This window comes from Gymnogyps californianus, chromosome 20 (genome assembly GCF_018139145.2).
Source record: "Gymnogyps californianus isolate 813 chromosome 20, ASM1813914v2, whole genome shotgun sequence".
In the NCBI taxonomy this organism is placed as follows: domain Eukaryota; kingdom Metazoa; phylum Chordata; class Aves; order Accipitriformes; family Cathartidae; genus Gymnogyps; species Gymnogyps californianus.
Genome location: NC_059490.1, coordinates 7565396 through 7592398, shown reverse-complemented (window position 1 = coordinate 7592398; position 27003 = coordinate 7565396). Strand labels below are relative to the sequence as shown.

Sequence of the window (27003 nt, the reverse complement as noted above, 5' to 3'; positions counted from 1 at the left end):
TGGGCACCAGGGTGTGGGCCAGGGGTGCAGGGCCATCGCTGCGGGGCACGGCGGGGCTGGCAGTGTCCCTGAGGTGCCCCATGCCTTCCTGTTCCCCCCAGCGCCAGCTGGGGAAAGGCTTCCCGGGGCCTTTTCTCCACTTGCTGGGGATGTGGCTTGGAGTTGGGGACTTAGGACACGGGGCTCGCTCTGTCCCCAAGCTCCGAGGGCAGAGCGAGCTGGGGCCGTGGTGGGACGGGGCAGGCAGGGGGTGCCTCTGCAGCCCCCTCCCTCCCTCCCTGCCACCCCTTTGGCCGGGCGAGCAAGGATGTCACCTTTTCCCTGCCTTTTTGCCAGCTGCCCCCTCCTGCCCGGCTCAGCCAATGCTCATCCGGCTCCGCTTGGTGCCCTTGTAGGGTCCAGGGCTTTGCTGCCTTTCCAGGAACCACGGCTCCCCTCCCATGGGTCCCTGAGCTCTACAATCCCTTAATCCCCTTGGGCCAGGGCATCCCTGCGGGGCTGGGCTCTGCTAAATCCCAAATCTGGCTTCTGAATGTGCCTGTCACCATCCCGCTATGCAGGGCCGGGGCTGACGTGGGCTCACCCCCGTGGGATTGCAGCCCCTCCTTCCCAGGGGGAGGCAGCGAGCCCGTGGGGTGCTGTGGGTGTAGGGAGCCCCGGGGGCCAGCTCATGGCCATGGTCTCTGTGGGGCTGGGCTGACCCCAGGGTGCAGGGGGGGGGACCCATCTCAGGGTCGCAGCCCTGTGGGATGCCCAGCAGCCCTGTGTCCCACTTGAGCTCTGGGCAGAGGTGACCCCCGGAACGATGGCAGCTGGGGGGTGTCGAGGGCTGACCCTCCCCTTGGTTTCCCCCAATGCTTTAGGAAGACGCTGCCTGGCAGGAGGGGGCAGAGGGGTTTCTCCTGTCCCCCGGCCCCGGGCCGAGGGGTTCTCATGCACCGTGCCGGGGGCCTGCGGGCACCCTTGGGCTCCCCGCTTTTTGGGAGGGATCGAGGGCTGGCTGTGCCAGGGCTGACCCCATCCTGCGGGCAGAGCCGGGGGGGGGGGAGCAGGCAGGGGGCCGGGGGCCGGGCAGGGTGCGGGGGCAGGCGGGGCCGGGCCGGGCCCCCCCCTCTTCTCCCGGTGCCCGCCGCGGGGGGGCTGTGCCGGCCCCGGCGCCCGGCTCGGCTCAGCTGTTCTCTGCGGCAGCGGCACTGCGCGGTGCCGAGCCCAGCCGCGCCGGGCCGGAGCGGAGCGGGGCCGGGCCGGGCCGGGCCGGGCCGAGCCGGGCCGGGCCTGTGGGGAGAGCAGCGGGGCCGGGCCGGGCCGGGCCGGGCCGAGCCGGGCGGAGCCGAGCGGGGCGCAGCGCAGCGCCGGGCGCGCCCGCAGCGCGCAGGAGCCGCGGAGCGCAGGTGGGAGCCGGGGTGCGGGCGGGCCGGGGCCGGCGGCGGGCACCGGGAGGGAGGGAACGGGGGGGGTGGGGGGTGGCGGCGGTGGGGCGGTGGGCTGCGGTCCCCCGGCCCCCCGGCCCCTCTCCCGCCCGCCGCCCGGCAGGAGATGGCTATATTTGGAAAGTGACCTCTGGTCGTTCCCGAGCAGCCGCTGCGGATTCAATTGTGGCAACGTAATGGCACGGCCGGGGAGCGGGGAGCGGGGCTGTCCTGCCTGTATCCTGCCTTGCACCTTGCCTGCACCCTGCCTGCATCACGCCCGTACCCCGCCTGACCCCGCCTGCACGCTGCTAGCACCCCACCTGCTCCCTGCTAGCACCCTATCCGAGCCCACCTGCACCCTGCCTGTATCATGCCTGCACCCTGCCTGCACCCTGCTAACGCCCTGCCTGCACCCCATCTAGCTGTCATGCCTGCAGCCCCTAGCACCCTGCCTGCAGACCACTAGCACCCTACTTGCACCCTGCCTGTATCATGCCTGCACCCTGCTAACGCCCTGCCTGCACCCCATCTAGCTGTCATGCCTGCAGCCCACTAGCACCCTGCCTGCAGACCACTAGCCCCTACTTGCACCCTGTCTTACCCTGCCTGCACCCCATTCAGCCCTGCCTGCACCCTGATAGCACCCTGCTGGAACTCTGCCTGCACCCCATTCAGCCCTGCCTGCACCCTACTAGCACCCCACCTGAACTCTGCCTGCACGCCATTCAGCGCTGCCTGTACCCTACCCAACTCTGCTTGCGCCCCACCTGCACCCTACCCAACCCAGCCTGCACCCTACACGCTGCCTGCACCCTGCTCAACTCTGCCTGCACCACATCTGCACCTCACCTGCACCTTTCCTGCACCCCACACCCTGCCTGCACACTGCCTGTATGCTGCATGCGCTCTGCCCAGCCAGCCAGGCCGTCACCCCCTCCCCTGCATGCCTACACCCCAAGCTCTGCTCCCGCTGGCAATGGATGAGGAGCTGCAAAATACCCAGAGCGCGTCCCCGCAGAGCCCACTTACTGCTCCCCAGGGCTGGGGACTGTGCCTGGGGCCGTGGGGGTGATGCCAGCGGTGCTGGCATCCAGCCCCCCTTGGTAGCAGGGCTCCGGGCCCCCTCAGTGCCTGGCTCCAACCCCCACCTGCTTTGCCGGGCCAGGGACGATGCCAAAGGGCCACAAGGACCCGTGGGGACGCCCAGGGACCAGGCAGATGTGGCTTGGCTTGGCGCTGCACGTGCCCTGGCCAAAAGCCACCGGCCGGACGCGAGGAACAGATCTGCTCCTACCTCTGCCCGCACCAGTCCCGCAGGCTGGGGGCAGCGGTGCCCGGCCCTCCAGGCTGTGGTTTGGGGGCTAGATACAGCCCCTGGCGATGGCTGAGGCCCCAAAAGAGCACAGGGGAGTCCCTGGGGCCGTCAGTGGCTCATGGGTGCTGCAAAGCCCCAGCTCCAGGGGTTTCGGGGTCCCGAGGGGCTCAGTGCCCCCCAGGTAGGTCCCAGAAGCAGCGCAGGCTCAGGACAGAGATGGGTGATTGCGGGCAGCGTGCCTGGCTGTGGCCGAGGGCTGGAGACCCCGCCGGGGCCGTGCTGAGCACGGGGGGCTCCTCCGCACTGTGGGGCTGCGTGGCTGTGCCGGGTCCAGCCATCGCCCGGGGTCAGTGCCAGGCGAGTGGGTTGGGGGTGTAGAGTGGGTGGCACACGTGGGGCCCGTGGGGGAGGCGTGGGGTGGGCAACACTGGAGGCACGGCCTCCCTCCTGGGTGCTGGGTCGAGCCAGGCGACCTCGGGCCACCGATGCAGGATGGGACACAAGGGGACAAGCTTTGACCTGGTGCATGGCACCTCCGTGTCCGCCCCAAACTCCCCTCAGCCCCGCTTCTCCACTGCAGCTGCTCATGTGCCAACCCCAGTGCCAGCCGCGGGGCACGGCACAGCCCGGGGCACGGCACAGCTGCGCATCGTGGCACGGCCGTGTCCCTGCCCAGCCATCAAGTGGCTCCGGCCGCGGGATGCCTGTCCCCGGCACTTGGGGCACCCGCACCCCCCGCACAAGGGCTGCCCCCGGTCCCTGCCGCGGGGCCGGGCCACATCGGGCACCATCCTGCACCCTCATCCCCCGCCATCTCCACGTCTCTAGGCTTCTCCCTGTGCCCAGGGTAGGGGGGGTGTCTCAGAGTGTGAGGCATGAGGGGGTGAAACCCCTCCATGCTGTGCTGGGGGGGGGTCACGGCCTGACCCTGCTCCCCCCAGCCATGAGCCGCCGCGTGGTGCGCCAGAGCAAGTTCCGGCACGTCTTCGGGCAGCCGGTGAAGGCCGACCAGATGTACGAGGACATCCGTGTCTCCAAGGTGACGTGCGACAGCTCCTTCTGTGCCGTCAACCCCAAGTTTGTGGCCATCATCGTGGAGGCCGGCGGCGGGGGGCCTTCATCGTCCTGCCCCTTGCCAAGGTGAGTGGGGAGGCTGCCGGGGTCTGGCCCCCCTCGGATGTATTGGGGGGGACATGCTGATGGACTCTGCTTTTGGGGGGCTGCTGTGGCCCCAGAGCCCCCCAGCTTTGCCCCAACATCCCCGTCCTCACGTGGGGGCTCAGAGCAGGGACAGCCTGGGGTGATCATCGCACCTGCGAAGGGTGACGTCCTGGGGGTGACCGAAGTGATGCGGGAGACCCCCGGCTGCTTTCTCCCCAGCCCAAATTCCCCTGGGGGCACACGATGCCCAGGGAGCATCCCAGTGGGGTGGGGGTCTGCCCTGCCCACCCCGGCAGAGGGGATGGGAGGGGGTCCCCAGCCCCTCCTTGCCGTCAGAGGGGACACAAAACGACCTCTTCCCCTTCATGTCCCTACGCGGCCTCATGCTAAGTGAGCCCCATTCCCACTGTGTGCCTCAGTTTCCCCCTTTGAGGAGGGTGCAGAGCTCTGGCCACCACCAGGGCCCCCTGCGTGTCCCCGCTTGTGCCACAGCCCCATGTGGTGGCTGGGCTGGGGCTTGGGGGGCAGCTGGTGGGGTCCCCCCCAGCCGCTGGGGACTCATCCTGGCACCTCGGCATTGCAGACAGGACGGGTAGACAAGAACCACCCGCTGGTGACGGGGCACACGGCGCCCGTGCTGGACATTGACTGGTGTCCCCACAACGACAACGTCATCGCCAGCGCCTCGGAGGACACCACTGTCATGGTGAGGGGCCGGTCCCTGGGCAGGAGGGGGGCAGTGGGCGCTGGGAGAGTGGCATGGAGCATCCCCCCAGCTTCGCTGCCTGCGAAGTGTCACTGGCCTATTTTTAGCCCCGGTGCCATGCGTTCACGCTGGCGGCGGCTGCTCTCTCCATGATGCAGCAGTTTGTGCTAAATATACCCGCCCCGGCGACTCAGCACCCAGGAATAGCTGGGGGGGAGGCTGCGCCCCAGCCGTGCCCCCCTCCCTGTGCCCACCAACACCCCAAGTGCTGGGGATGCACCCCAGGATGGAGACGCTGCTGCCGTCTCCTCGCCACCCTCCCCACAGCCTGAGCCGGGATTAACGATGAGGTTAATTGGCTCTGAGGCCCTCAGCCGCTTAGCGGGGTGATCCCCGCCACCCTACGCCTTGCTCTGCATCTCCCCCCCAGGTGTGGCAGGTCCCCGACTACGTCCCCGTGCGCAACATCACGGAGCCGGTGGTGACGCTGGAGGGACACTCCAAGCGGGTGGGCATCATCTCGTGGCACCCCACCGCCCGCAACGTCCTGCTCAGCGCAGGTAAGGGGGTTCCGGGTCATCCTCCCCGCGGTCAGGGGGGATCTGTGGGGTGATGGCGTCTACCCTGTCGGTCCTCCGCAGGCTGTGACAACCTGGTGATCCTCTGGAATGTGGGCACGGGGGAGATGCTGCTGGTGCTGGAGGACATGCACACCGACCTCATCTACAACGTGGGCTGGAACCGCAACGGCAGCCTCCTCGTCACCACCTGCAAGGACAAGAAGGTCCGCATCATCGACCCCCGCAAGCAGCAGATCGTGGCGGTGAGTGGCCCCGCCGTGTCCCCCCACCATTCCGCCCGCGGGGTTCCCCCCCCCCCATGCCTGCCTGACCCTACTAACCGCCCGCACCCACGCGTCTCTGTGTTTGGTTTTAACCCGCTAACGGCCGGCGCAGGAGAAAGCCAAACCGCACGACGGCACCCGCCCCATCCGCGCCATCTTCATGGCCGATGGCAAGATCTTCACCACCGGCTTCAGCAAGATGAGCGAGCGGCAGCTGGGCCTCTGGGACCTGGTACGAGATGGCGGCTCCCGCTCAGCCAGCGCTGCCTCGGGGACCCCTCGGAGCTCGGCCGAGCCGGGGATACGCCGGGTGCCGGGGATGCTCTCCGGCAGCACGTGCACCGAGCCTCGTGCGCTCCCCAGGAGCAGGACTCAGCGGCTGTTTTGGGGGACAGATCCGGACCCCCCCCCGTTTTCCCCCCTTCCCATGCCCCGTGCTGACTCTCTCCCCCTCCCTCCAGGAGAGGTTTGCCCCCCACGAAGGGCTGAGGCCCGTGCGGGCCATCTTCACGCGGGAAGGACTCATCTTTACCACGGGCTTTACCAGAATGAGCCAGCGGGAGCTGGGCTTGTGGGACCCGGTAACGAGGCCGCATGGAGTGCTGCCCCGGGAACTTGGCCCCCCCACCCCGACCCTCTGCCCCCCCCCCTCCCCTGACCCGGGATGGGGTGCCTACTACATCCCCCCCCCCCCCCCAAAAGATGCCAAGTTCCCACGTGTGCCGTGCTGTGCCGGGCATGGGGAGGGGCTGGGGGGGGGAGCAGGGAGCGTTGGGGTGGGGGCGGCAAGCCAGGCTGGGGTGCACCCAGTTGTGCAGGTAAGCAGGAGTGGGGCAGAGGGTGCTGGGGCAGGGCATGCCAAGCTGCCTGCCCGGAGGGTTGTGTATCCCGGGGGGGGACGAGCCCCGTCCCCGCAGTGTGCTGTGGCTAATGTGTGTGACTAACCGGGGTGGGGGTTTCGGGGCCGCCACTCACCCCCCCACACTGCTCCGGCCCCGCAGAAAAACTTTGAGGAGCCCATCGCCCTGCAGGAGATGGACACGAGCAACGGGGTCTTGCTGCCCTTCTACGACCCCGACTCCAGCATTGTCTACCTCTGCGGGAAGGTAACCCACCCCGGGGTGCACCCCCCCCATGCCACCCTGTCCCTGGGGGTGCCGGAGCCGGCTGACACCCGTCCCCACACCCGCAGGGTGACAGCAGCATCCGGTACTTCGAGATCACGGACGAGCCGCCCTACGTGCACTACCTGAACACCTACAGCAGCAAGGAGCCGCAGCGGGGCATGGGCTTCATGCCGAAGCGCGGGCTGGACGTCAGCAAGTGCGAGATCGCCAGGTGAGAGCCGGGGGGGGGGCCGGGGGGAGCCAGAGGGGTCGGGGGGGGCGGCCAAGCCGGACCCTGACTGCCTCTGTCCCACACAGGTTCTTCAAGCTGCACGAGCGCAAGTGCGAGCCCATCGTTATGACGGTGCCGCGCAAGGTGAGCCCATGGGGGTCCCAGGGGAGATGGGGGGGTCTGGGGACACACCACACACCCCCCCCCCCTCGTCTCACTGTTGTCTCCCTCGCCCCCGCAGTCAGATCTCTTCCAGGACGACCTGTACCCCGACACGCCGGGCCCCGAGCCGGCCCTGGAGGCGGACGAGTGGCTGTCGGGGAAGGATGCGGAGCCCATTCTCATCTCGCTGCAGGACGGCTACGTCCCCATCAAGAACCGGGAGCTGAAGGTGGTCAAGAAGAACATCCTGGACAACAAGCCCCCCCCGGGCTCTCGCCGCAGCCACTCCACCTGCGACCTCGACTTCTCTGTGAGTGTGCTGGGGATGGGGACGTCACGGCGGGGCTGTCCTGGGGTGGAGTTGAGGGGGCTCCCCGGTGACCCCACGTGTTGTCATCCCCCTGCAGCGGCCAGCCTTGGAGGAGGTGCTGGAGGAGATCCGTGCCCTGAAGGAAATGGTCCAAGCGCAGGAGAAGCGCATCTCTGACCTGGAGAACAAACTCTGCCAGTTCACCAATGGCACGGACTAGCGCGGTGGCCACGGCCACGGCCACGGGCAGGGCGAGGACTGCCCCGACCCCTCTGGGGATTAAAGCCGAGTCCCCGCAGAGGGCAGGAGCCCAGAGCCGTGTTCTTTCCCCAGGAGCCGAGGCTGCAGGGAGGGGGGTCGGACCCTGACCCCCCCCCCCACCACTGGCATCGCTTGCATCCTGCTCCCGGGGTGGCCTGGCATATCAACACCCCGCTGCAGCACCCAGGGAGGTCCTGCTTCGGTGCCCGCAGGCTGGGGCTGCTGAGCATCCCTCCTCAGGGACCTGCAAGCTGGACACCAGCGTCCTCCCAGGACAGGGGGCTGCCGGCCCCCCCCCAGCCGGGATGCACTTGGGTACGGTGCTACATCCGCCCCTCGCTGTCCCCCTCGCCTCCCCCTGCCCCATCGCCCCCCTCGGCGGGTGCTCCCAACCGGCTCTTTGCTCCTGGGTCCCCCTTTAATAAAGGGCTCAGCCACCCGTGGCTGTGTGGCAGGTACCAGGGACGTGGGACCACCATGCCGGGGGGGTCCTGCCTGCACCCCGCTGCCTGCACAGCCCCGGCACAGGCGGACAGAGGCCGAGAGAGAAAAACATTAAAGAGCATTTATTGGTGTTGGCCGCGGTCGGAGCTGCTCGGGCTCCCCCGGCCCTGGCCCAGATGTCGCTTGTGGGGTGCACGGGGGGGGGGCGCCGGCTATGAAAAGTCCCAGGGGAGCGAGCCCGGCACCCCCTGCGGCCCCGGCCCCCCGTGTGCAAAGGAGGAGCAGCCCGGGGCGGGGGGGGCCGGGGGTTAGCACCATTTGACGTAAGGTTTCTCTCGGGGTCAGTGCCCGGGATGAGGGGGTGCAGCGCTGCCAAGGAGGGGGCATCCGAGCGGGGCGGGGGGGGGGGGTGAGAGCAGGGGTAAGGGGGGGTGACACTGGGCAGCCTTTTGCAGGCACCCCCTCGGCTGCCCCAGCGGACCCCCGCACTGGGGTGGGGGTGGCTGTGCAGCCCCGCGCTGGCTGTGGGGTGCAATGGGGCTGAGCCCCCCCCACCGTTGGCAGGCAGAGCAGCTCCCGGGTAAGTGCACTTGGTAGCGCCTGGGCAGGGGGGCTGAGGGGGCTGGGCAGAGCCCCCCAGCTCTGGGGACACCCCGGGACCCCACACGACTGGCAGCCCCCCCATCTGGGGCAGGATGTGCCCCCCACCGCCTTCCTGGGGTGAGGGGCTGAGCAGCACCCCATAGGGTGGTTGGGGGGGGCTAGGGCTGTCCCAGGGGTGGGGTACAGTCCGTGGGGTTGCCCCCCCTGGTCCCTGCCACCCCAGCTGCAGGGCTGTCACCCCTCCCCACCCTGTTCTGCTGTGGGGTGCCCCCCCTGCACACCCCAATACCGCCCCAGCTATGGGGACGATCTCCCCCACGCCATGGCCAAATCCTGCACCCCCCCCTCCCCATTTACCCTCCGCAGTGCTTGGGCTGGTTCCCCCCACCCCGCTCCCCCTCCGTGCCCCCATACACGGCACCGGCCGCGTCCCCATCCCCCTCAGGGTGGGGTGGGGGCTCAGCGGGGGCGCGGGATCACTTCTCCGTCAGTGAGAGCTGCAGGATCCGCTGCAGCTCCTCTTCCTCCTGGCGCGTCCGGCGCTCGGCTTCCTCCTGCTCCTGCGCCGACAGCGCCATGGCCAGCCGCAGCTGCTCCGCGTAGCTGGGGAACAGGGTGCTGGGCCCCCGCTGCCCCCCCCGGGGCCGGGGTGACGGGGGGCCGGGGAGCCGCCGTGTGCTGGGGAGTCCTGGGGGGCGGCAGGGTCTCAGCGGGGGTCCCCGCGGGGCCGGCTCCCACTCCCGCTCCCCCGGCGGGGGGGACTGGCCAGACCTTACCAACCTGTCTCCTCGGCGGCCCTCGTGCGACATGGGGTGGGTGCCCGGCTTGCTGTTCGTCAGCGCTTCCCAAATGGTGACCTGTGGCCGGTGGCAGAGGGGTGCTTGGAGGGTGGCATGCCCCCCCCCCCCTCCAGCACCCTAAAACCTGGCCACCCTGCATGAGTTCTGACCCACCACCGCGGGATGCAGGGATGGGGCAAAGTGGGGTAAGCAACCCAGGGCAGCCTCAGGACAGGGTGGGCAGCGGGGTCCCCCGCCGGGGGTGGGGGGGGGTAGGAGGAGGCAGGGGGGTGACGGTGCCCACCTGGTCATACTCGCTGCCCGCTTCCAGCAGGCTCTGCTGGATGGCGAACTGCAGCAGGTCATCCTCATCCTCCCGCAGGGCGTCCTGGTGGGTGCCCACCACGCTGTACCCCCGCGGCACCTCAAACAGCGCCGGGTCCATCTCGCACGCCCGGCACGAGGCTGTGGGGAAACAGGCGCCGGCATAGCTGGGCACCCCGCTATGCACCCCTCCCACCCGCACCCCCTCCAGCTCTGTCCGTCCGTGTCCCCCCCCCCCCAGCGTACTCAGGGAGCTGGAGCTGCTGACGCTGGAGGAGTCGCTGCTGGGCGAGGGTGCCTCGCTGCTGGGGCTGTGCCGCAGGGAGCTGACGGGCTCGTCGCACCCGTTGAGGTTCCCGAAGGTGATGCGGGCGTTGAGGATGTGGAAGATGGGGATTTCTGCGGGAAAGGGAAAAAAAAAGCAGGGAGGGAAGCTGGCTGCACCACTTGTGCCAGCGGCAAAGACCCCCCGCCGTACCGATCTTGACGGGGAAGCCGGGCGGGAGGCGCAGGGTGATGAAGTCCCGCAGTTTGGCGAAGAGCGCGTTGCTTATTGCCATGAGGTCGATGATGGGGGCAACCTGCTCGCAGAGGGACAGCGGGTGGTCCTCGCACAGCCACAGCTTCGCTTTGAACCTGCCGGGGACAGGCGCCGGGCTGGGGACCCCTGCCTGCCCCCCCTGGGGGCTCTGCAGCAGTCGGGAGGGGGACAGGGGGGTCCCCAATCTGCTCCTCCCCCCTCACTTCTGTGTCTTGGTGGTGAGCTCCATGGGCCGTCCCATGTCCCGGTTGCCTAGCTCGAAGTTGGGGTTGAAGTACTCCTCGGGGGTGATGGCGGTGGGATTGGCATGGCTCAGCGTCTGCGTGATCAGCGTCTGCAGGACAGCCCGGCGGGGTGAGGGGGGGGGGTGTCTGACTGCAGGGTCTCCCCCCCAGATCCCTGGGACACTCACCCCATTGTTGGGCCCCACGTGCTGCTCGGCGATGCCCAGGAAGGACTGCAGGGGGGTCTTACCGCCTGCGGGAGAGGAGGAGGTGAGGACCAGAGCCGGCGCAGCACCCTGCCCACCCAGCCCACGCCGGCTCCACCTTTGCTCTTGCCCTTGTGCTGGTCTGAGAGGTGCTCAGTTCGCGTCCGTGTGATCAGCTCCACGTTGGACGCGCCGTAGACCTGGCCGAGGAGAAGGGAATGGCAGAGGAGGATAACCCCCACCCGCAACCGGCTGTACCCCTCCCCGGGCAGCTCAACCCCCCCTGCCCCTCACCTTGGCCTCATACCCATTCACCATTTCCGTCTTCTCGCTCCTCCAGCCCAGGATTCCGGACTTGTTCCTGGGGTGACACAGGGCACCGTGAGCGATGGATGGTCTCACTCGGACAGTCCAGGGTGTGAGCACCCTGGGGGGCTGTGCATCCCGGGGAGGGGGGGGCTCGGTGCCACCCCCAGCCCACCTCTCGAAGGCGATGTTCTTGGTGTCGAGCTGGGTGGTGACGACGGGGGCCGTCAGCCGCCCCATCACCTGCTCCTCGGTGGGCTGCACAGCAGCCAGCAGCACCTCCTGGTCATGGCTGGCCAGGGCCAGCGTCTCCGAGTAGACCACCCGCCGGTCATGGTCAATCTCCATCACCACGGCGCTGGTGTCTGCAGGGAGGAGGGTCAGGGTATGTGGGGACAACCGCAGTCCCCACCACGTCACCCGGCCCTGCTGCAGTGCCAAGGGGCTCTGCCAGTGCTCCCCAGTGAGGGCAGGTGGGGACCCCGGTGCCGGCTCACCTTGTCCCCGAAAGACGAAGCTGCGGTTGCCCCGTTGCCAGGTCATATGGTCGAAGCCCAGCAGCGTGGTGTCCACTCGCAGGTTCTGGCCGCTCTTCCACACCTTGTAGGTGTCGCTGGGGCAGATCTTGGACACCAGTGGCACTGGGGAGAGACGGCGATAGCCCAGCCAGGGATGGGGCCACCCTGCACCCCCGAGTGGGCTGCCAGCGCTGAGCTGGGTGGGGGGCGCATCTGGGGAACCCGACGCCTTGGCGGGACAGGGGTCTGCAAGCTTGGGGTGTAGGAGGTAAAGGGGGCAGGTGTCCCCCTTCCTGGGGATGGATGCTGGGGCTGGAAGACTCTGCTGGGAAACTCCCGCTCCCCCCCCAGCCACGCTTAAGCCGAGCTTACCCCAGCTGGTGAACTCCCACTTCATCTCCACGTAGAAGTCCTGGGCCTGTGGCGAGCACAGCGGGGTCAGGAGGAGACCGTGGCCGGCATCCCCCCCTCCCCAGCCCCGGCAGCCCCCCCGCCGGAGGGAGGTACCTTGCGCAGCTTCTCCAGCAGGATGGGGATCCCGGCCAGGCGCTTGATGGCTCTCTGGTAGTCGCGGTAGCGCAGGACCAGCTGCACCAGCTCGAGGTCGCGGGTGCTCACGGCCTCCTGCAGGACTGCAGGGCAGAGAGGGGCAGTGCCCAGGGGCACGGCACAGCACGGCGTGGCACGGCGTGGCACAGGAGAGCTGGCCACTGCACAGGAGCCATGTGCGTGTAGCACCGCGCGAGCTGTCGCTTGGGGAGCTGCAGCACCAGGCTGAGCCTGTCCGTGCCTGTGCCCGTGCCCGTGCCAGGGCAGCTCGAGGAGGACCGAGGCGGCGAGCCGCCCCCCCCGCTCACCTGTCCAGCCGCTGCGGTTCTCCTTGCCCACGTCAGCGCCATGCTTCAGCAGCACCCTGGCGCACTCGAGGTGGCCCAGCGTGGTGGCCAGGTGCAGCGGGGTGCGTCCTCGGGGGTCCAGCTGCTCGATGTCGGCCTGCCGGGAGGTTGCGGGGCTCAGGGGGCACTGGGGCGGCCGGACCTCACCCCCCAATGCCCTCGTGCAGATGCAAGGCTCCTGGCCAAAGCAGCCAGGGAAAGCAGCCGACATTTGCCAGTATCTCGGAGATTGTCCCCATTCCCGAGCTCCCCCAAGAGATGCATATGCGCTGTACCCCGAAAGGCTCTCCCTGCTCCCCACAGCCCCATGGGGAGGGTAGGGAGAGTGCGGCAGTGGCTGCCAGCACCCAGCACGGCTCGGCACGGTCAGGCTGGGGCTGCATCCACCACGCGGGCATGGAGCAGGGGCATGGCATGGCAGCGGGGGGGGGCACAGATGCCCCCAGCGCGGTGCGCGGAGCTCTGCACGGCTTGATGCAGCTGCAAGCTCGGGAAAAGCCCCCACCTCTGGGATCTGGAGGGGAGGGCTGCTGCCCAGTTGCCAGGCAGCAGCTGCCAGTAGCCCCCCTCCGCCGGGGCCGGGAGCGCGGCGGGCGACGTGGGCTGCGGCGGGCGCACGTGTTCCCCTGCCTGAGCCGGGGGCGGGCGGCTGCGTGAGCGGAGAGACTGCTCGGAGGATCCCCGGGCCCTGGGGAGCCGCGCGCTGGGGCTGCGATTGTTTGTGCCAAGCCCGGAGCCTGGCACCCAGCCAGCCCCGAGGAATCCCTCGCCCGCCAGCAGCGGCGGTGGGCACCCCAAGCACCCACGGGCCCCGCTCCCCACACGGGGTGCAGCATCGCACCCATGCCCAGGGCTAGGGACACGGCTCGGGGCCTGATGGAGTGGCGGGAGGGGGGGGGCCCCAGCCTCTGCCCCCCCAGCACCCAGCTGGAGCAGAAGACTTGTGCCCGGAGAGGGGCAGTCGGATGCTGCCAGGGCAGGAGGCAGTGGGGATGAACTCCAAATCAAGGCATGGGTTTTGGGGAGACCACCCCCAGGAGGACAAACCTGGGGTGCAGGACCCAAAGGTGCCAGCTGGGACCAGGCACCCCAGAGGTGTTTGGGGCTGGGCAGGGGTGTGGGCTTGCCGGTGCCCAGGTTCTTGCCCACAGCAAGTCCCTGCCTCACTCTTGGGCACGTCCTGCAATCCCTCTGCCCCAGGGATGTCCCCATCCCTGCCCGGCTGTGGGCATCCCCATGCCCCTCATCCCCAGGGGCTCACCGGGCAGGGGGAACCCCCCTGGCTGCCCACACCGTCAGAGCAAAACAGCCCCCCAGTTCCCCGGGAGCCAACGTGCTGCTCCAACACTCTCCAGGCGACTGCTGCTTCTTAATTGCGCTAATGAAATAACTCTAATTAAAGCAATCGCCCCCCAGCCGGGGGACGGGTGCTGCAGGCTCAGCGGGGCTCCCCAGCCGCAGCCCTGCCCCAGCACCGGGCGGGATGAGGGTCCCCGTTCTGGGGACGCAGTGCCGGAGCCAGCCCCGGGGGACATGGCGTGACCCAGTTTTCGCCGGTGAGAGCTCGGTCCCGGGCCCTGGCTCTGGGATGGCTCTGGCTCGGGGGCCGCGGCACAGACCTCCAAGCGCTGCCTGTCCTGGGGCCGTGACACCCACCAGGGATGGGGACAGGGATGGGGATGGCTTTGGGGTGGCAGCGGTGCAGCGCAGGACCGCAGCTCGGCCTCTCCTCCTGTGCCAGCTGGGCATGTGGCACAGCGCATCCCCTCTGCTGGAGTTGTCACTGAGGTGGGGGACCCCAGCACTTGCTCCTGGGTGGCAGTGAGGGACACGGGCCAGTGTGGGGAGGTGGTGCCGGGCGCTGCTGTCCCTGTGCAGCTCCAGGTCCCTGCCACGCGTGATGGGGCAGGCTGCGGTGCGGGGTGTCCTGGCACAACAGGCTCCATGTCACTCCCTGCCACGTCCTCGCGCTGTCCCTGCCATGGGGACCTGCTGGCCCTCACTCCCCAGGTGGAGGCAAGCATGGACAGGAGCTCGTGGTGACAATTCAGGGGTGACCCACACAGAGCCCTTATGGGGACATGGAGAGGAGCAACGCCGCCAGCTGCCCCAGCGCTTCCCAACCCCAAACACCTGCATGTGTGGGGGGGCCCATGTGGTGCCACTGCCCCACACGGGTCCCCGGGGTGGCGGGAGGGCAGAGCCCCTGGGCAGGGGGACACCCAGCCCCCAGCATCACACACAGCACCAGCCCTGACCCGCTTACCCGGGGGATGCCAGAGAGAGATGGGATGCTTACCCAGGAGAAGGGCTGAGCCGTGTCCCCGGATGCCCTGGACAGAGGTGGGGGGCTCAGCCTGGGCTGACCCCCACCTCCTTCCCCCAAACCCCCACCTGCCCTGGGGTCTGGCCTGCAGCACCCATGGGCCCACCCTGTGCACCCCTGGGGTGCACGCAGAGCCGGCTTTGCTCTCCCTCTGCAAATGGCAGTAGGGGCCATGGCAGAGCCCCTCCGCTGGCCGGGCTTAGGGGGGGCGGGTGAGAAAGCCTTTCTGCAGGCGCGCGGGGCCGGAGCCACCCTCGCAGCCCCTGCATCTCCCCGCGCCTGCTGAGCCGCCGCCGCCGCCTGTGCCCAGCTTTGATCTCCGCCGCGCCAGGCTCCTGGAAAAATGACCCCAAATTACCACGGAAATAAAACCGCCGGCGATGGGGTGGGGGGCCGGGGCGATGCTGGCGCAGCCCCCCGGCTGGCCCCCACAATAGAGGCGGGTGTGGCAGGAGCCATCGCCTGCATCCCGGCGGGAGCATCGCGGCACGGCGGCCCCCCGTTTCGTGCATCGCTGGGGTCCATCCGGCTCAGCCCTCAGCACCCTGGGGTGCCGGGAGCTGGGCTGAGGGAACGGGGATGCTCGGCACAGCCTCGCCGCCGGCCTCCCTCCAGCGCCTGCGGTTTCCTGCGTCTTCGGGGTTGGGTTTTAATTACCTGAATTGCAACGCCACAGGGGAGAGGGAGGCTGGGAACCCGCCTGGGGATGCACCCGTGGCCCCGCTCCATCTCTGGCTGGCTGGGGGGGTTCCCGGGCTGGGGGACACAGTGGGTCCCCCCACCCTGAGAAGAACCTGCCTGGCCTCCTGGGGCTGGGGGGCTGTGCCTCGGCAGCATCAGGGCCCTGTGGGTGTCCCCGAGAGGGGCTCAGCCTGAGGGTGGGGAGCTAGGGGCTGCACCTCTAGCAGGGCTGGCAGTGCCCCGAGAAGCGGGGTGCGGGTCGGGGTGCCAGGGGCCCACAGAGGCCTAGCAGGGAGCCGGGGACACGTGGGGAGGAATGCTTGGGGCTGTGTGTGCCGGGGGATACAGGGGACCCGCGGATGGTACCCACCGCTCCGTGCCAGCCCTGGGGACAGCTGACACAGTCCCGGGGTGCAGGGAGACACACGACACCCCCAGAACCCTACCAGCCCCGGGAGGGACCCCATCCTCACCCTCATCCCCATCATCATCCTCATCTCCATCCTCATCCCAGCCCCGAACAGGAGCCCAGCTGCAGCCCGGCAGCATTGCATCAGCCCGAGCCGAACCGGGCCGTGCCGGGCCGTTGCCCGGGGGTGCCCCCCCACCCTCCCCGCCCCCCCCAACCTGCTTGGCGCTGAGCTCCCGGTCCAGGTCACGGGCGCGGTTGTGCCAGACGAGGTAGTGCAGCGGGTACCTGCCCTCCGGCCCCTTCCTGCCTGAGCAAGACGCGAGCATCCTCCGTGCATGCTGGAGCGGCGCGGCGGGCGCGGCGCGGGGCGGAGCGGGGCGCGGGGGGGCGCGGGGCGGGGCGGGCACGGCACCTCCCGCCCGGTGCTTCCCCCGCGCCCCCCCCCCCCCCCCCGCACCGCCCGGCCTCATGGGACTTGTAGTCGCCCTGCCCGGCATCGCCCCCTTCCTCCTCCTCCTCCTCTTCCTCGGCCCCCCCCCCCCCCCCCCCCCCCCCCCCCCCCCCCCCGCACCGCTCAGCCCATCACCGCGGTCCCCGACCCCGCGGGGATGGCTGCAAAGGGTCACCCCGCTCGCATTCAGGGCCCCCCCCCAACCAGGCTGATTTCCCCCCTCCCGGCTGACCCCCGCTCCCCCATGGGCCAGCGGATCCGGGCACATGGCAGGGCAGGGGCGAAGGTGGCAGGTGGGGGCCGGGTGGGGGCCGTGCGGGGGGCCCCAAGCCCCCCCCCAGGCAGCGGCAGGCGCGGGCCCCCAGCCCCGTTTCCTTTTCCGCCTGCGTTTCTCCGGGGCGGGCGTCGCGTTTTCCGGCTGCTGCCCGAGAACAATGCGAGGCTGGGCCTCCGCCGGCCGCCTCGGCCTCCCGCCGGCGCCACGTTCCCGGCCCCCCACCCCGCTGCCCCCCACCCTGCCATGGGGCTGCCGCCGAGGGGTGAACCCCCTCATTTTTATTCTCCGTTCAGCCACGATGAAGGCGGCGGTGGTCGCATCCCCCTGCCCCGGTCCCCACACAGCATCCCCCATCTCCCTGCCAGCCCCGCTGCCCCATGACGTCACGAGCCATCTCCTCGGCAACCAGTGGTGAGGTCACTCGCGGCACAGGCCGTACAGCCTGGCCCATGGTGGTGAGGGGCAGGATCCGGCCCCGCTCCGGTGGCTCCTGCCTGGGGTGGCCACGCTGCAGGGGTCTGACCCCCACAGCTGCCCACGGTGATACCGAGGTGTCCCCCCTGCTCCAAGTGCTTATAGGATCCCAGAGCGGGGAACAGACGCCAAATGGTCCCCACTCTGTGTGTCCCCCCAAAATCCCCTGCTGAACACCCCAGGGATCCCTGGCCCATCCTGCACATCCCCAGTGCAGTGTCCTGCCTGCACTGCTGGGGCAGGCAGGGAACCCCAGTGTCCTGGGACCCCCGGCCTGACCCTGGCTGCCCGCACTGCACCCCGTGGTGCCCCTGGAACGGGGCCAGGGTGGGGAGTGGGGGTGCACAGGATTGGGGCGCACAGTGCCAGAGCTGGCACTGGGAACAGGACTGGGGGTTGCCCAGGGGCACTGGGGCTGGATCAAGGACGAGTGCCCAGAGCCGGTGCTGGGGTGCCCAGAGCAGGACTGGGACAAGGGGGAGGTGCCCAGGGCTGGAACTGGGGTGTGCAGGACCCAGGCTGGGACCAGGACCAGGACCACAGAGGTGCCCAGGACCCAGAGGTGGGGATGAACAGGACCAGGGCTGGCACCAGGACCAGGACAGTGCCCTGGACTGAGAATGGGACCAGGAGGGCACTGAGGACTGGGACTGGGGTCCGGACCAGGGGATGCCCAGGAGCAGGACCAGGGCCAGGGGGATGCCCAGGAGCAGGCTGGGTTGCACAGGACCAGGCCGGGGGTGCTCAGGGCTGGAACCAGAACCGGGGGGGGGGATGCCCAGGACCGGCATCGGGACCGGGGGCTGTCCAGGGCTAGGACCGGGACCGGGGGCTGTCCAGGACCGGCCAGCAGGACCAGCACCGGGCGGGTGCTGGTGTGGGTGCGGATGCAGGTGTTGGTGCGGGAGCGGGTGGGGGGTGGCGGGTGCCGGGCGGGTGCGGTGCCGGCGCGGTGCGGGTGCGGGGCGGTGCCGGTGCCGGTGCGGGGCGGTCGCGGCGGCGCTGCCGGTGGCGGGGCGGGGGCGGCGCGGCCCCTCCTCCGCCGGGGCCGGGCCTGCGCCGCTTCCTGCGGAGCCGCCGGGCGCTGGGAGCAGCCGGCAGCCCCCGGCGCGCCGCGGCCCCGGGCCCCCGCCGCCCCCGCCCCGCCCCGCCGCCCGACCCCCCCACCCCCCTCCGGCCCCCCCCCGGCGGGCCCGGGGGCGCCGCCGCCGCCGCCCCACGCTGGCGCAGAGGCCCGGGCCCGGGCCCGCCTCGCCGCTGAGGATGTCCCGGAAGGCGCCGCGGGCGGAGGTGTGCGCCGACTGCAGCGCCCCAGGTAAGGGCCGCCCCCCCGGCCCCGGCCCCGGCCCCCCCGGTACGCCCTCGGTACGCCCCAGCCCCCGCCAGCCCTCCGCCCCCCCTCCGCGGCGGGGCCCTTCGCACCTCGTGCTCCCCCCCCCGCCCCGAGCCTGGCCAGGAGCCTGCCTTGCACTCCCCGGTGTGCCCCCCGGTGTTCTCCCCGGTGCACCCGCAGCACCCCCGCGAGCCCCCTCTGCACCCCGAGGTGCATCCCCCCGGTGCACCCGCAGCACCCCCGTGAGCCCCCTCTGCACCCCGAGGTGCATCCCCCCGGTATGCTCCCAGGGAGCCCTTTTGCATCTCCTTCTATGCCCCACAGCGAGGCCCCTTTGCACCCCCCTGGGTGCCCCCAGGACCCCCCAGTGAGTCCTCTCTGCACCCTGCAGTGCACACCCTAGGGACCCCCACTGAGTCCCCTGCTCTGCCTCCCAGGAACCCTCTGATGTGCCCCCAGTGCAACACCCTGGTGAGGCCCCTGGGCCCCCTTGGTGCACCCCCTTTCCCCCCAGGAATCTCCCAGTACACCCCAAACGTGACCCCAATAACCCCCCCATGCCCTCCTCAGTGCTGCCCCGGTGCATCCAGTATACCCCCACTGCACCCAACGCCCCCGTGCACCACCCACAGCCTTTGCACCCCTTGGTGTGGGGGCTGCTGGCGCAGGCTGGGGACGTGCCGGTCGGTGCCAGCAGCACCAAGGACCCTGCAAATGGCAGGATGGGGGGGACACCCTGCTGCGCCCCCCAGCACCCTGCAGCCAGCACCCACGCCGGCTGGATCTGGACTTGGCGGTGCAGGCGGGCTGAGCCGGGCTGACGGCGGCCGTGCTGCAAGCCGGAGCCTGAGCCTGGGCAAGACGATTCGCATCCCCGGTGGTGCTGGTGCCCGCAGCCCCCACGCCGGACATGAGCCCATGGGTGTCGCGGTGGGGCTGGACCCCCAAACCCTGCCCACGGTGGGGCCGGACCCCCAAACCCTGCCCATGGCCAGCGCGGGTGGCCCCACGGTGATGAATGAATGGGGTCGAGAGTCGAGGCTCGCTCTGAGCCGGCCCCGGAAAGCTGCCCGCGGGCCAAGGCTGCGCCGAAATTATTCCGGCCACGTGCCAATGGCCGGATCCTGCCAGGAGAGCCAGCGGCACGCGTGGGCGCGGGGCTGCCCTGCCTCCGGGTGTGTCCCCCCTGCCGGCGGGCAAGCGGGGGGCACAGGGGTGCCTGGGGTGGTGCTGAGGCCCTGTGCCGGGGCGGGGGGAAATGGAAACCAGTTTCTTCCAATCTCGTATCGCCCGGCAGCCATGTGAGGAAATGAGTTATAAAGTCCAGAGGCCGCTTCCTACCGCACCGGGAGCACCCGCCACCGCTGCCGGGGATGTGCTGCCTGGCCTTGCGTGGTGGGGTGCCCACTGGGTGCCCTGGTTCCTCTACCCGGGCTCTCTTGGCCGAATCCCGCTCTGCTGGCCGTGTGCTGGCCGGCCCCAGTCCTCCCCTCACCAGTGCGGGGCTGAGCGCTGGGGGTCCCAGCGTCAGCCCGCGTCCTGGTGCAGGGATGGAGGTGCTGGGAGCTCCCTTGGGCTCCAGAATCCTCTCTGTGTTCGGGGTGTCCCTGTGCCAGCGCTCCCCGAGCTGCTGCAATGCCCACCTGCATCCCACCACGTCCCGGCTGGCCCCTGCAGCGGGAGGGGGTGCTGCCCCGGGGGTACCCCAGATCCACCCGGTTGCAGGGCCGCGGGCAGCCTCGCCGGCCGGCTCCCCCCACACAGAGCGTCCTGTTCCCGGCAGCGCCCCGTGGGCAGCGGGTGCGAAGGCACAGATGCCGCCGCGCCGGCTGCCAAGGCGCTGCCATCTGTGTGCGCGGGGCTGCCAGGCTGGGGGGGGCCGCCGCTCCCCCCAGCCACCCCACCTCGGCCCCAGGGCACTGCAGCACTGCAAGGCTGGGTGCCCCCCGAAACCGCGTCCCCAGGGCTCTGTGGGGGGCTTGGGGAGGGGTCCGGGACCCCGCAGGGAGGAAGGAAGCAGGGGAGGCCTGGCCGCCCACCCACCTTCCTCTGTGGGGTCACAGGGCCACCGTCACCCCCTTGGGGCCATCGTGGCCGGCCAGTGCTGCCACCCCCCTAGGCCCTGTACCCCCCGGGCTTGGGGCTCCCCCCTCCCATGGGGCAGGGCAGTGTTTATGTAGGCCCTACAGAAACAAGGGGTGGTGGGGCTGGGCAGAGGCTGGCAGGACTCCCCTGCGGTGCCCGGCAGAGGGGCCACCCAGGGACAGTTCGGCATCATCACCCCGTGCCTGGCCCCATGTTACGGGAGGGGGCTGTGACCCAGCAGGGGATCCCCAAATCCTGCCCTCGGTGCTGCCGGTGGCAGCTGCGGCCCCACAGCCACCCTGTGGGGCCGGACCCCAACCCGGGCCAGCCCCAGGATTCATTTTTGGGGTGCAGGCGTGGGGAGCTGCTGCCCAGCCGGGAGTGGGGCCCCTGCGGGTGCCGGGGCTGGTGCCAGCGTGGGGCCGGCGCGGCCGCTCAAACGGCCCTTTGTTCCCGGCGGGGACACAAAGGGCTCCAGTCCGGCCGGGCCGGGGCCAGCAGCCGGGGCTGGGGGCGGGTATGGCAGCATAGGGGGGCTGCGGCACCTGCCCCGAGAGCCGGGGTGCCCTGGGGGGCTGGCCTGGGCTGGGGTGCTGTGGCTACAGAGCCGGTGACCACCGTACGTGGGAGCCCACGGGCTGGGGGTGCCCACCCGTTGTGGGGCACGCTGCCTCCGTGCAGGATCCCCCCAAATGCCCAGCCGGAGGCTCAGGGGGTGCACAGCCTTGCCGGGTGCCGCAGTGAGTCAGGGTGCCCCCGCTCAGGGTGTGCTGCCACGGGGCTGGCATCATCCCTGCCACCGGCCACCCTCCTGATGGGGGAGGCCAAATCCTGCCCCCTCCTTTTGGCTGATGCCTGGTTGCTATGGGAAACCTGTGGGTTTCCCCTGGCGATGGGCTGAGCCCCTTGCCATCGCCTGGGAAACGGTTGCTGTGGCAACGCATCCCCCCCCCCCCCCCGGCAGCAGCGTGGTGGATGGGGAGGGGACCTCGGTGGCGGGGACACCCAGTGACACCCCGGTGCCACCCCACAGACCCTGGCTGGGCCTCCATCAACCGCGGGGTGCTCATCTGTGACGAGTGCTGCAGCGTGCACCGCAGCCTGGGCCGCCACATCTCCATCGTCAAGCACCTACGCCACAGCCCCTGGCCCGCCACCCTGCTCCAGGTGGGTGCCGGCCCCACGGGGCCATGGGGGGGGGACACACACAGGGACCCCCCTGCGCCCACTGGGCCCTGCTTCTCCTCCGCAGATGGTGCACACCTTGGCGAGCAACGGGGCCAACTCCATATGGGAGCACTCGCTGCTGGATCCGGCCCAGGTGCAGAGCGGGCGCCGGAAGGCAAACCCCCAGGACAAAGTGCAGTAAGTGCCCCCCGTGCCGCAGGGAGGGGGTCTGCGCTGCCTGGGAGCCCCCTCCTCACCCCGCAACCTACTGCACCCCCCCCAGCCCCACCAAGTCAGAGTTCATCCGCGCCAAGTACCAGATGCTGGCCTTCGTCCACAAGCTGCCCTGCCGGGATGACGATGGCGTCACTGCCAAGGACCTCAGCAAGGTGGGGTGCAGGCTGGGGGCATGGGTCCCCCCCCGGCCTTGGCAGCAGGGACGGATCCCCCCCTTACTTGCCTCTCTCCTCCGCAGCAATTGCACTCGAGCGTGCGGACGGGCAACCTGGAGACCTGCCTGCGCCTGCTCTCGCTGGGCGCCCAGGCCAACTTCTTCCACCCGGTGAGCGCTGGTGGGGCTCGGGGTCCCTGGGGACGGTCTGGGCTTGGGGGGGGGAGGTCCTGGAGCCCCGTCCCGCGGGCAGGCTGCGGGGCTGAGGCTGCCCGTGCCCGCAGGAGAAGGGCACAACGCCGCTGCATGTGGCCGCCAAAGCCGGGCAGATCCTGCAGGCAGAGCTGCTGGTGGTCTACGGTGCCGACCCTGGGGCGCCCGACGTGAACGGCCGGACCCCCATCGATTATGCCAGGTGAGGGTGGGGAAGCGGTGGGGGGGGTCACCCCTGCCTGCACCCCTCCCCTAGGGTGGGCATCACCCCTGCCCGTCCTCTCACAGGCAGGCAGCCCAGCATGAGCTGGCGGAGCGGCTGGTGGAGTGCCAGTACGAGCTGACCGACCGGCTGGCCTTTTACCTCTGCGGCAGGAAGCCGGGTGAGTGCGGGGGTCCCGGGGGGGGGGGCTCAGCCCCGGGGGGCACGGGGCCCCGCTCACGACCCCTCTCTTTGCGCAGACCACAAGAACGGGCACTACATCATCCCGCAGATGGCTGACAGGTGAGTGCCCAGCGCCTGCGGCCCTGCTGCCCTGTCCCACGTCCCCCCCGGCGTCCCCACTGGGCCGAGGGGGGGACCCCGGTCACCACCCCATGACCGGCGCTGGAGCATCCCTGGGGGGGGCGGGGGGGGTCCGCGTGCCCGCGCGTTTAACATCCGCCTTTATCCTGTTCTTCCCTCCGCTGCCTTCTCCGGAGCGCAGGGTGCGCCCAAAGTGCATGGCACAGAGGTATTGTCTGCTCGGCTCTCGGCTCCGGGGGCCCCCCTGTGCCGCTGGCACGGGCCCCCCCTGCAGCCCCGGCTGCTCGGCCCAGCCTGGCACCCAGGGAGGGGGGTCCCGCTCGCCCCCTGCCACCTCATCCCCCCGTGCCTGCCCGCCAGCCCTGCTCGGCGAAGCCCCCTGTGCCCAGGGAGGGGGTCCCTGTCCTGGTGGGGTGCAGCTGGGGACCATTTCAGTGGGGACGGGCCAGGAATAACCCTCACTTTGTGTCTTCCCCCTCCCCGCACCCCCCCCAGCCTGGACCTCTCGGAGCTGGCCAAGGCAGCCAAGAAGAAGCTGCAAGCGGTGAGTGGGGACCGGGGCAGGGCTGGGGGGGGGGGCGTCCCGTCCACTCCCGCCTGACGCCATCCCCGGTCCCACTGCAGCTCAGCAACCGCCTCTTCGAGGAGCTGGCCATGGATGTCTACGACGAGGTGGACCGCCGGGAGAACGACGCGGGTGAGCGGGGGGCACGGGGTGCAACCCCCCCCGGGGCTGGGGCTGGGGCGGGCGTCACGGCGTGGGGAGGAGCAGCCAGCGGGGCCGCAGCCTGAGCCCATCGCTCCCCCCATCTGGATCCGTCCGCCGGGACCGCAGGCCCCTCCTTCCTCATTCCTCTGGCCGGGGAGGTTTTCTCAGCGCGAGGGGCCGCCGCTGGGCGCCGGCGTTGGGGTGCTGCTGGAGGTGGGTGCCGGGACACCCCCCCCCGGGGATGGAGGCTCAGCCTGGAGGGGTGCCCTTAAGCTTGGGGGGTGGCGGGGCAGGGGCCACCCCATTTCCATGGTGGGGTGGGCACCGACAGGCAAGGCAAACCCTCTCCCCGCCAGCTGGGGGGGGTGCAGAGCTGGTGCCCCAAAAGGTGAGGAGCTGGGGGTCACTGTTGGGGAGCGCGGGGGGGATCCCAGCCCCACGGGGCGACTGGGGGAGGCCATTCCCGTCAGCCCGGCCGGGCTCCGCTCCCAGTCCCGTCAGGCTGGCCCTGCGCCCGCGCCTGCGTCCTGCCAGCTCCGACGTCGGCCCCAGGCCCTGCGGCCCGCTCGCTCCAGGGGGGGTCTGGCCCCCGCAGCCCCCCCGGGGGTCTGACGCTGGGTGCCTGCCCGCAGTCTGGCTGACGACGCAGAACCACAGCACGCTGGTGACAGAGCGCAGCGCCGTCCCCTTCCTCCCTGTCAACCCTGAGTACTCGGCCACACGCAACCAGGTGAGACCCCCCCAGGCCCCGCGATCCCCCCTTGCACCCAGACCCCTGCTCACCCCCTTTTCCCCCTCCCGCCCCAGGGCCGGCAGAAGCTGGCCAGGTTCAACGCCAGGGAGTTTGCCACCTTGCTCATCGACATCCTCGGGGAAGCCAAGCGCCGGCAGCAAGGGAAGAGTCTGCTGAGCCCCACAGGTGAGGGATGGGGGGCAGCAAGGGGGGGCTGAGCATCCCCCCCCTGCCCAGTGCTCAGCACCCCCTTGCCCTCCCCCAGACGCCCTCGACTACTCACTGCGGAGCCAGAGCGACCTGGACGACCAGCACGACTACGACAGCGTCGCCTCCGACGAGGACACGGACCAGGAGCTGCTGCGCAACGCCTCCCGCAACAACCGTGCCAGGGTGAGCCCCAGACCCCCGCCCCGGACCCCCACCCTGCGTCCAGGATCCCGGCGCTGAGCCCCTCTCCCTGCAGAGCATGGACTCCTCCGACCTCTCGGATGGCCCCATCACGCTGCAGGAGTACCTGGAGGTGAAGAAGGCTCTGGCCGCCTCCGAGGCCAAGGTGCAGCAGCTGATGAAGGTGAACAACAGCCTGAGCGACGAGCTGCGTCGGCTGCAGCGCGAGGTGGGTGCGGGGCCGGCGGGACCCCCCCCTCGGCGTACCCCCCTCCTCACTGATGCCTTCCCCCCCGGCTGCAGATCCACAAGCTGCAGGCAGAGAACACGCAGATCCGGCAGCAGACGGGTCCCGCTCACCCAACCCCGGCCCCCAGCGAGCGGCCGGAGCACGGGCACCCCCCGGGCACGGCCCCCCCGCACCGCCGGGACCGCCAGGCCTTCTCCATGTACGAGCCGGGCTCAGCACTGAAACCCTTCGGGCAGCCGGTTGAGGAGCTGGTGACGCGGCTGCAGCCCTTCGGTGCCGGCGTGAGTGTGCTGGGGCAGGCGGGAGGTTTTTGGGGTGCAGCGGTCCCCCCAGCCCCCCAGGGTGCTGGGTCCTGTCCCCGCAGGGCCGTAACCTTTCGTGTGTCGCCAGGAGGTGGAGGACGAGGCTCTGTACTCCATGCACATCCCGGCCAGCGTGTACCGGGTAAGGGGGCCGCGGCGGGGGCGGCTCCTGCATGGGACGTGGTGGCCGTCACCCTCCTGGGACGTCCCCTCCCCTCGCCACCCTGCACCCCCTGGGTCAGGCCGGGCACCTCCCCGGGGGACGGTGGCCGCGGGACGTTCCTGCATGCAGGGCAGTGGTGTCCCCTGTGCTCGTCCTCCCCTGCACGTCACTGGGATCAGCTCCGGACCCTTCTGCACCCTGTTCAGTGCCGGCTTCCCCTCTCTTCCCCCTCCAGATGCGGAAAGGTCCGTCTGCCTCCTCGGTGCCCTTTCCCCCATCCTCCCCGCTGCTCTCCTGCCCACCCGACGGTGCCCGGCACATGGTGACGTACTGGGGAGCAGAGGGGCAGCTCCCAGGGTGGGGGGACCCCGGCCCTACACGGGGACAGGGCTGGGCAGGGCCTGACGCTGCTCCTCTCCCCTCCAGAGCAAGCTGGACCGGCATGGCAGCGGCACCGACAGCGACTACGACAACACACAGGCTGGTGAGGTCCTGATCAGGTGAGTGCCGGGGCTGGGGGCTGCGGTGGGGACACGGGGCTGGCACTGACCCCGGGGGGTCGGTCGGTCCCTGCAGCATGGAGGGGAAGCGGTTCGTGGAGCTGAGCAAGGACGAGGACTTCCCCCACGAGCTGGACCCGCTGGACGGGGAGCTGGACCCCGGGCTGCCCAGCACAGAGGACGTCATCCTCAAAACCGAGCAGGTCACCAAGAACATCCAGGAGCTGCTGCGAGCAGCGCAGGAGTCCAAGCATGACAGGTAGGGCTGGGGCACAGCCTTGGGGTCCCTCTGGACCCCCAGACCAGGGGGTTGCATTCACACGGGGCCATCCCTGCCACCCGCCATGGCTGGGAGCTGTTGTGCCCAGTGCTCACCCCTTCTCCTTGCCCCCAGCTTCGTGCCCTGCTCGGAGAAGATCCACTCAGCTGTGACGGAGATGGCATCGCTCTTCCCCAAGGTAGGAGGGGTGGGGAGTCCCCAGGGTGGAGAGGTCCCCACCAGGCACCGTCAACCGCCCCCCAGCACGGGTCCTGACGCTGCTTCTCTGCCCTGCTGCAGAAGCCGGCGCTGGAGACGGTGCGGAGCTCCCTGCGGCTGCTCAACGCCAGCGCCTACCGGCTGCAGAGCGAGTGCCGCAAGACCGTGCCGCCCGAGCCGGGTGCCGCCGTGGACTACCAGCTCCTGACCCAGCAGGTCATCCAGTGTGCCTACGACATCGCCAAGGCCGCCAAGCAGCTGGTCACCATCACCACCCGTGAGAAGAAGCAGTGAGCGCCGGCCCGTGTCCCCCCGCACCCCTCTGGCCCCCGCGCTCTCCGTCTCTTCCCTCCCCTCCGGCAGCAGCCGGCACCTGGGGCGAGCGTGGCTGCAAGTGGCCTTTAGCCCATGGGGAGCCGGGGCGTGGGGCGAGCCCCCCCTTGCCCCCCGCGCCGCTGAGGAGCTGGTGCTCAGCCTGCGGGGTCGGTGCCTGCATCCCCCTGTACAGACCCCTGCCCGCCCCCGCGCCGCCCACCCCGCGGCACGCGCCTAACTTATCCTGTACATAGCCTGTGTAGCTGTCCGTGGCGGCGGTGGCGATGTACCCCCCCCCCCACAAAGCCCCTCGCCGGGTGGCCGGTACCCCCAGGGCTGCCCGCAGCATTACACTGGACCGGGGCGCCCGCGGGCCCCCCCTCCCCGGGCGTCCTGCCCCCCGCCGGGGCCGCGCTCCCTACTGTAAGATGTGTCCTTGTACATTTGTATCAATAAAGGTGTGAGCATTGCACGGGC

At 70.4% G+C, this 27003-nt stretch overlaps 3 protein-coding genes across 7 annotated transcripts; 2 read left to right on the top strand and 1 right to left on the bottom strand.

The window, feature by feature from the left end:
- The first annotated feature begins 1345 nt into the window (after positions 1-1345).
- CORO6 (coronin 6) lies at positions 1346-8108 on the top strand. The gene is given in 12 exon segments (XM_050908747.1): positions 1346-1391; positions 3669-3839; positions 3842-3867; positions 4472-4594; positions 5025-5154; positions 5236-5417; positions 5900-6019; positions 6440-6544; positions 6631-6776; positions 6863-6920; positions 7018-7248; positions 7346-8108. Coding segments are annotated over 11 exon segments (1413 nt in total). The 5' UTR covers positions 1346-1391; positions 3669-3670; the 3' UTR covers positions 7469-8108.
- An 884-nt stretch (positions 8109-8992) lies between these two features.
- Positions 8993-16095, bottom strand: ANKRD13B (ankyrin repeat domain 13B). Its single transcript, XM_050908783.1, is given in 16 exon segments — positions 8993-9225; positions 9227-9244; positions 9333-9413; positions 9640-9800; positions 9906-10058; positions 10138-10295; positions 10404-10534; positions 10613-10677; positions 10749-10830; positions 10925-10991; positions 11112-11301; positions 11434-11577; positions 11827-11872; positions 11962-12086; positions 12312-12447; positions 15985-16095. Coding segments are annotated over 16 exon segments (1878 nt in total). The 3' UTR covers positions 8993-9015.
- A 2139-nt stretch (positions 16096-18234) lies between these two features.
- GIT1 (GIT ArfGAP 1) lies at positions 18235-26996 on the top strand. 5 transcript variants are annotated; one of them, XM_050908775.1, is made up of 22 exons: positions 18235-18286; positions 21423-21556; positions 21642-21754; positions 21840-21945; positions 22032-22118; positions 22232-22362; positions 22449-22543; positions 22623-22665; positions 22868-22894; positions 23182-23230; positions 23311-23383; positions 24028-24125; positions 24203-24314; positions 24394-24521; positions 24595-24747; positions 24822-25049; positions 25159-25212; positions 25469-25555; positions 25660-25733; positions 25810-25992; positions 26128-26191; positions 26293-26996. In XM_050908775.1, the coding sequence occupies exons 1-22, from the start codon at positions 18235-18237 to the stop codon at positions 26503-26505; spliced, it is 2304 nt and encodes a 767-aa protein (XP_050764732.1). In that variant the 3' UTR covers positions 26506-26996. The 5 variants fall into 5 exon arrangements, with proteins under 5 accessions (XP_050764732.1, XP_050764733.1, XP_050764734.1 ...); XM_050908776.1 differs by lacking the exon at positions 22868-22894; XM_050908777.1 differs by lacking the exons at positions 22868-22894; positions 25159-25212.
- Positions 26997-27003: the final 7 nt, after the last annotated feature.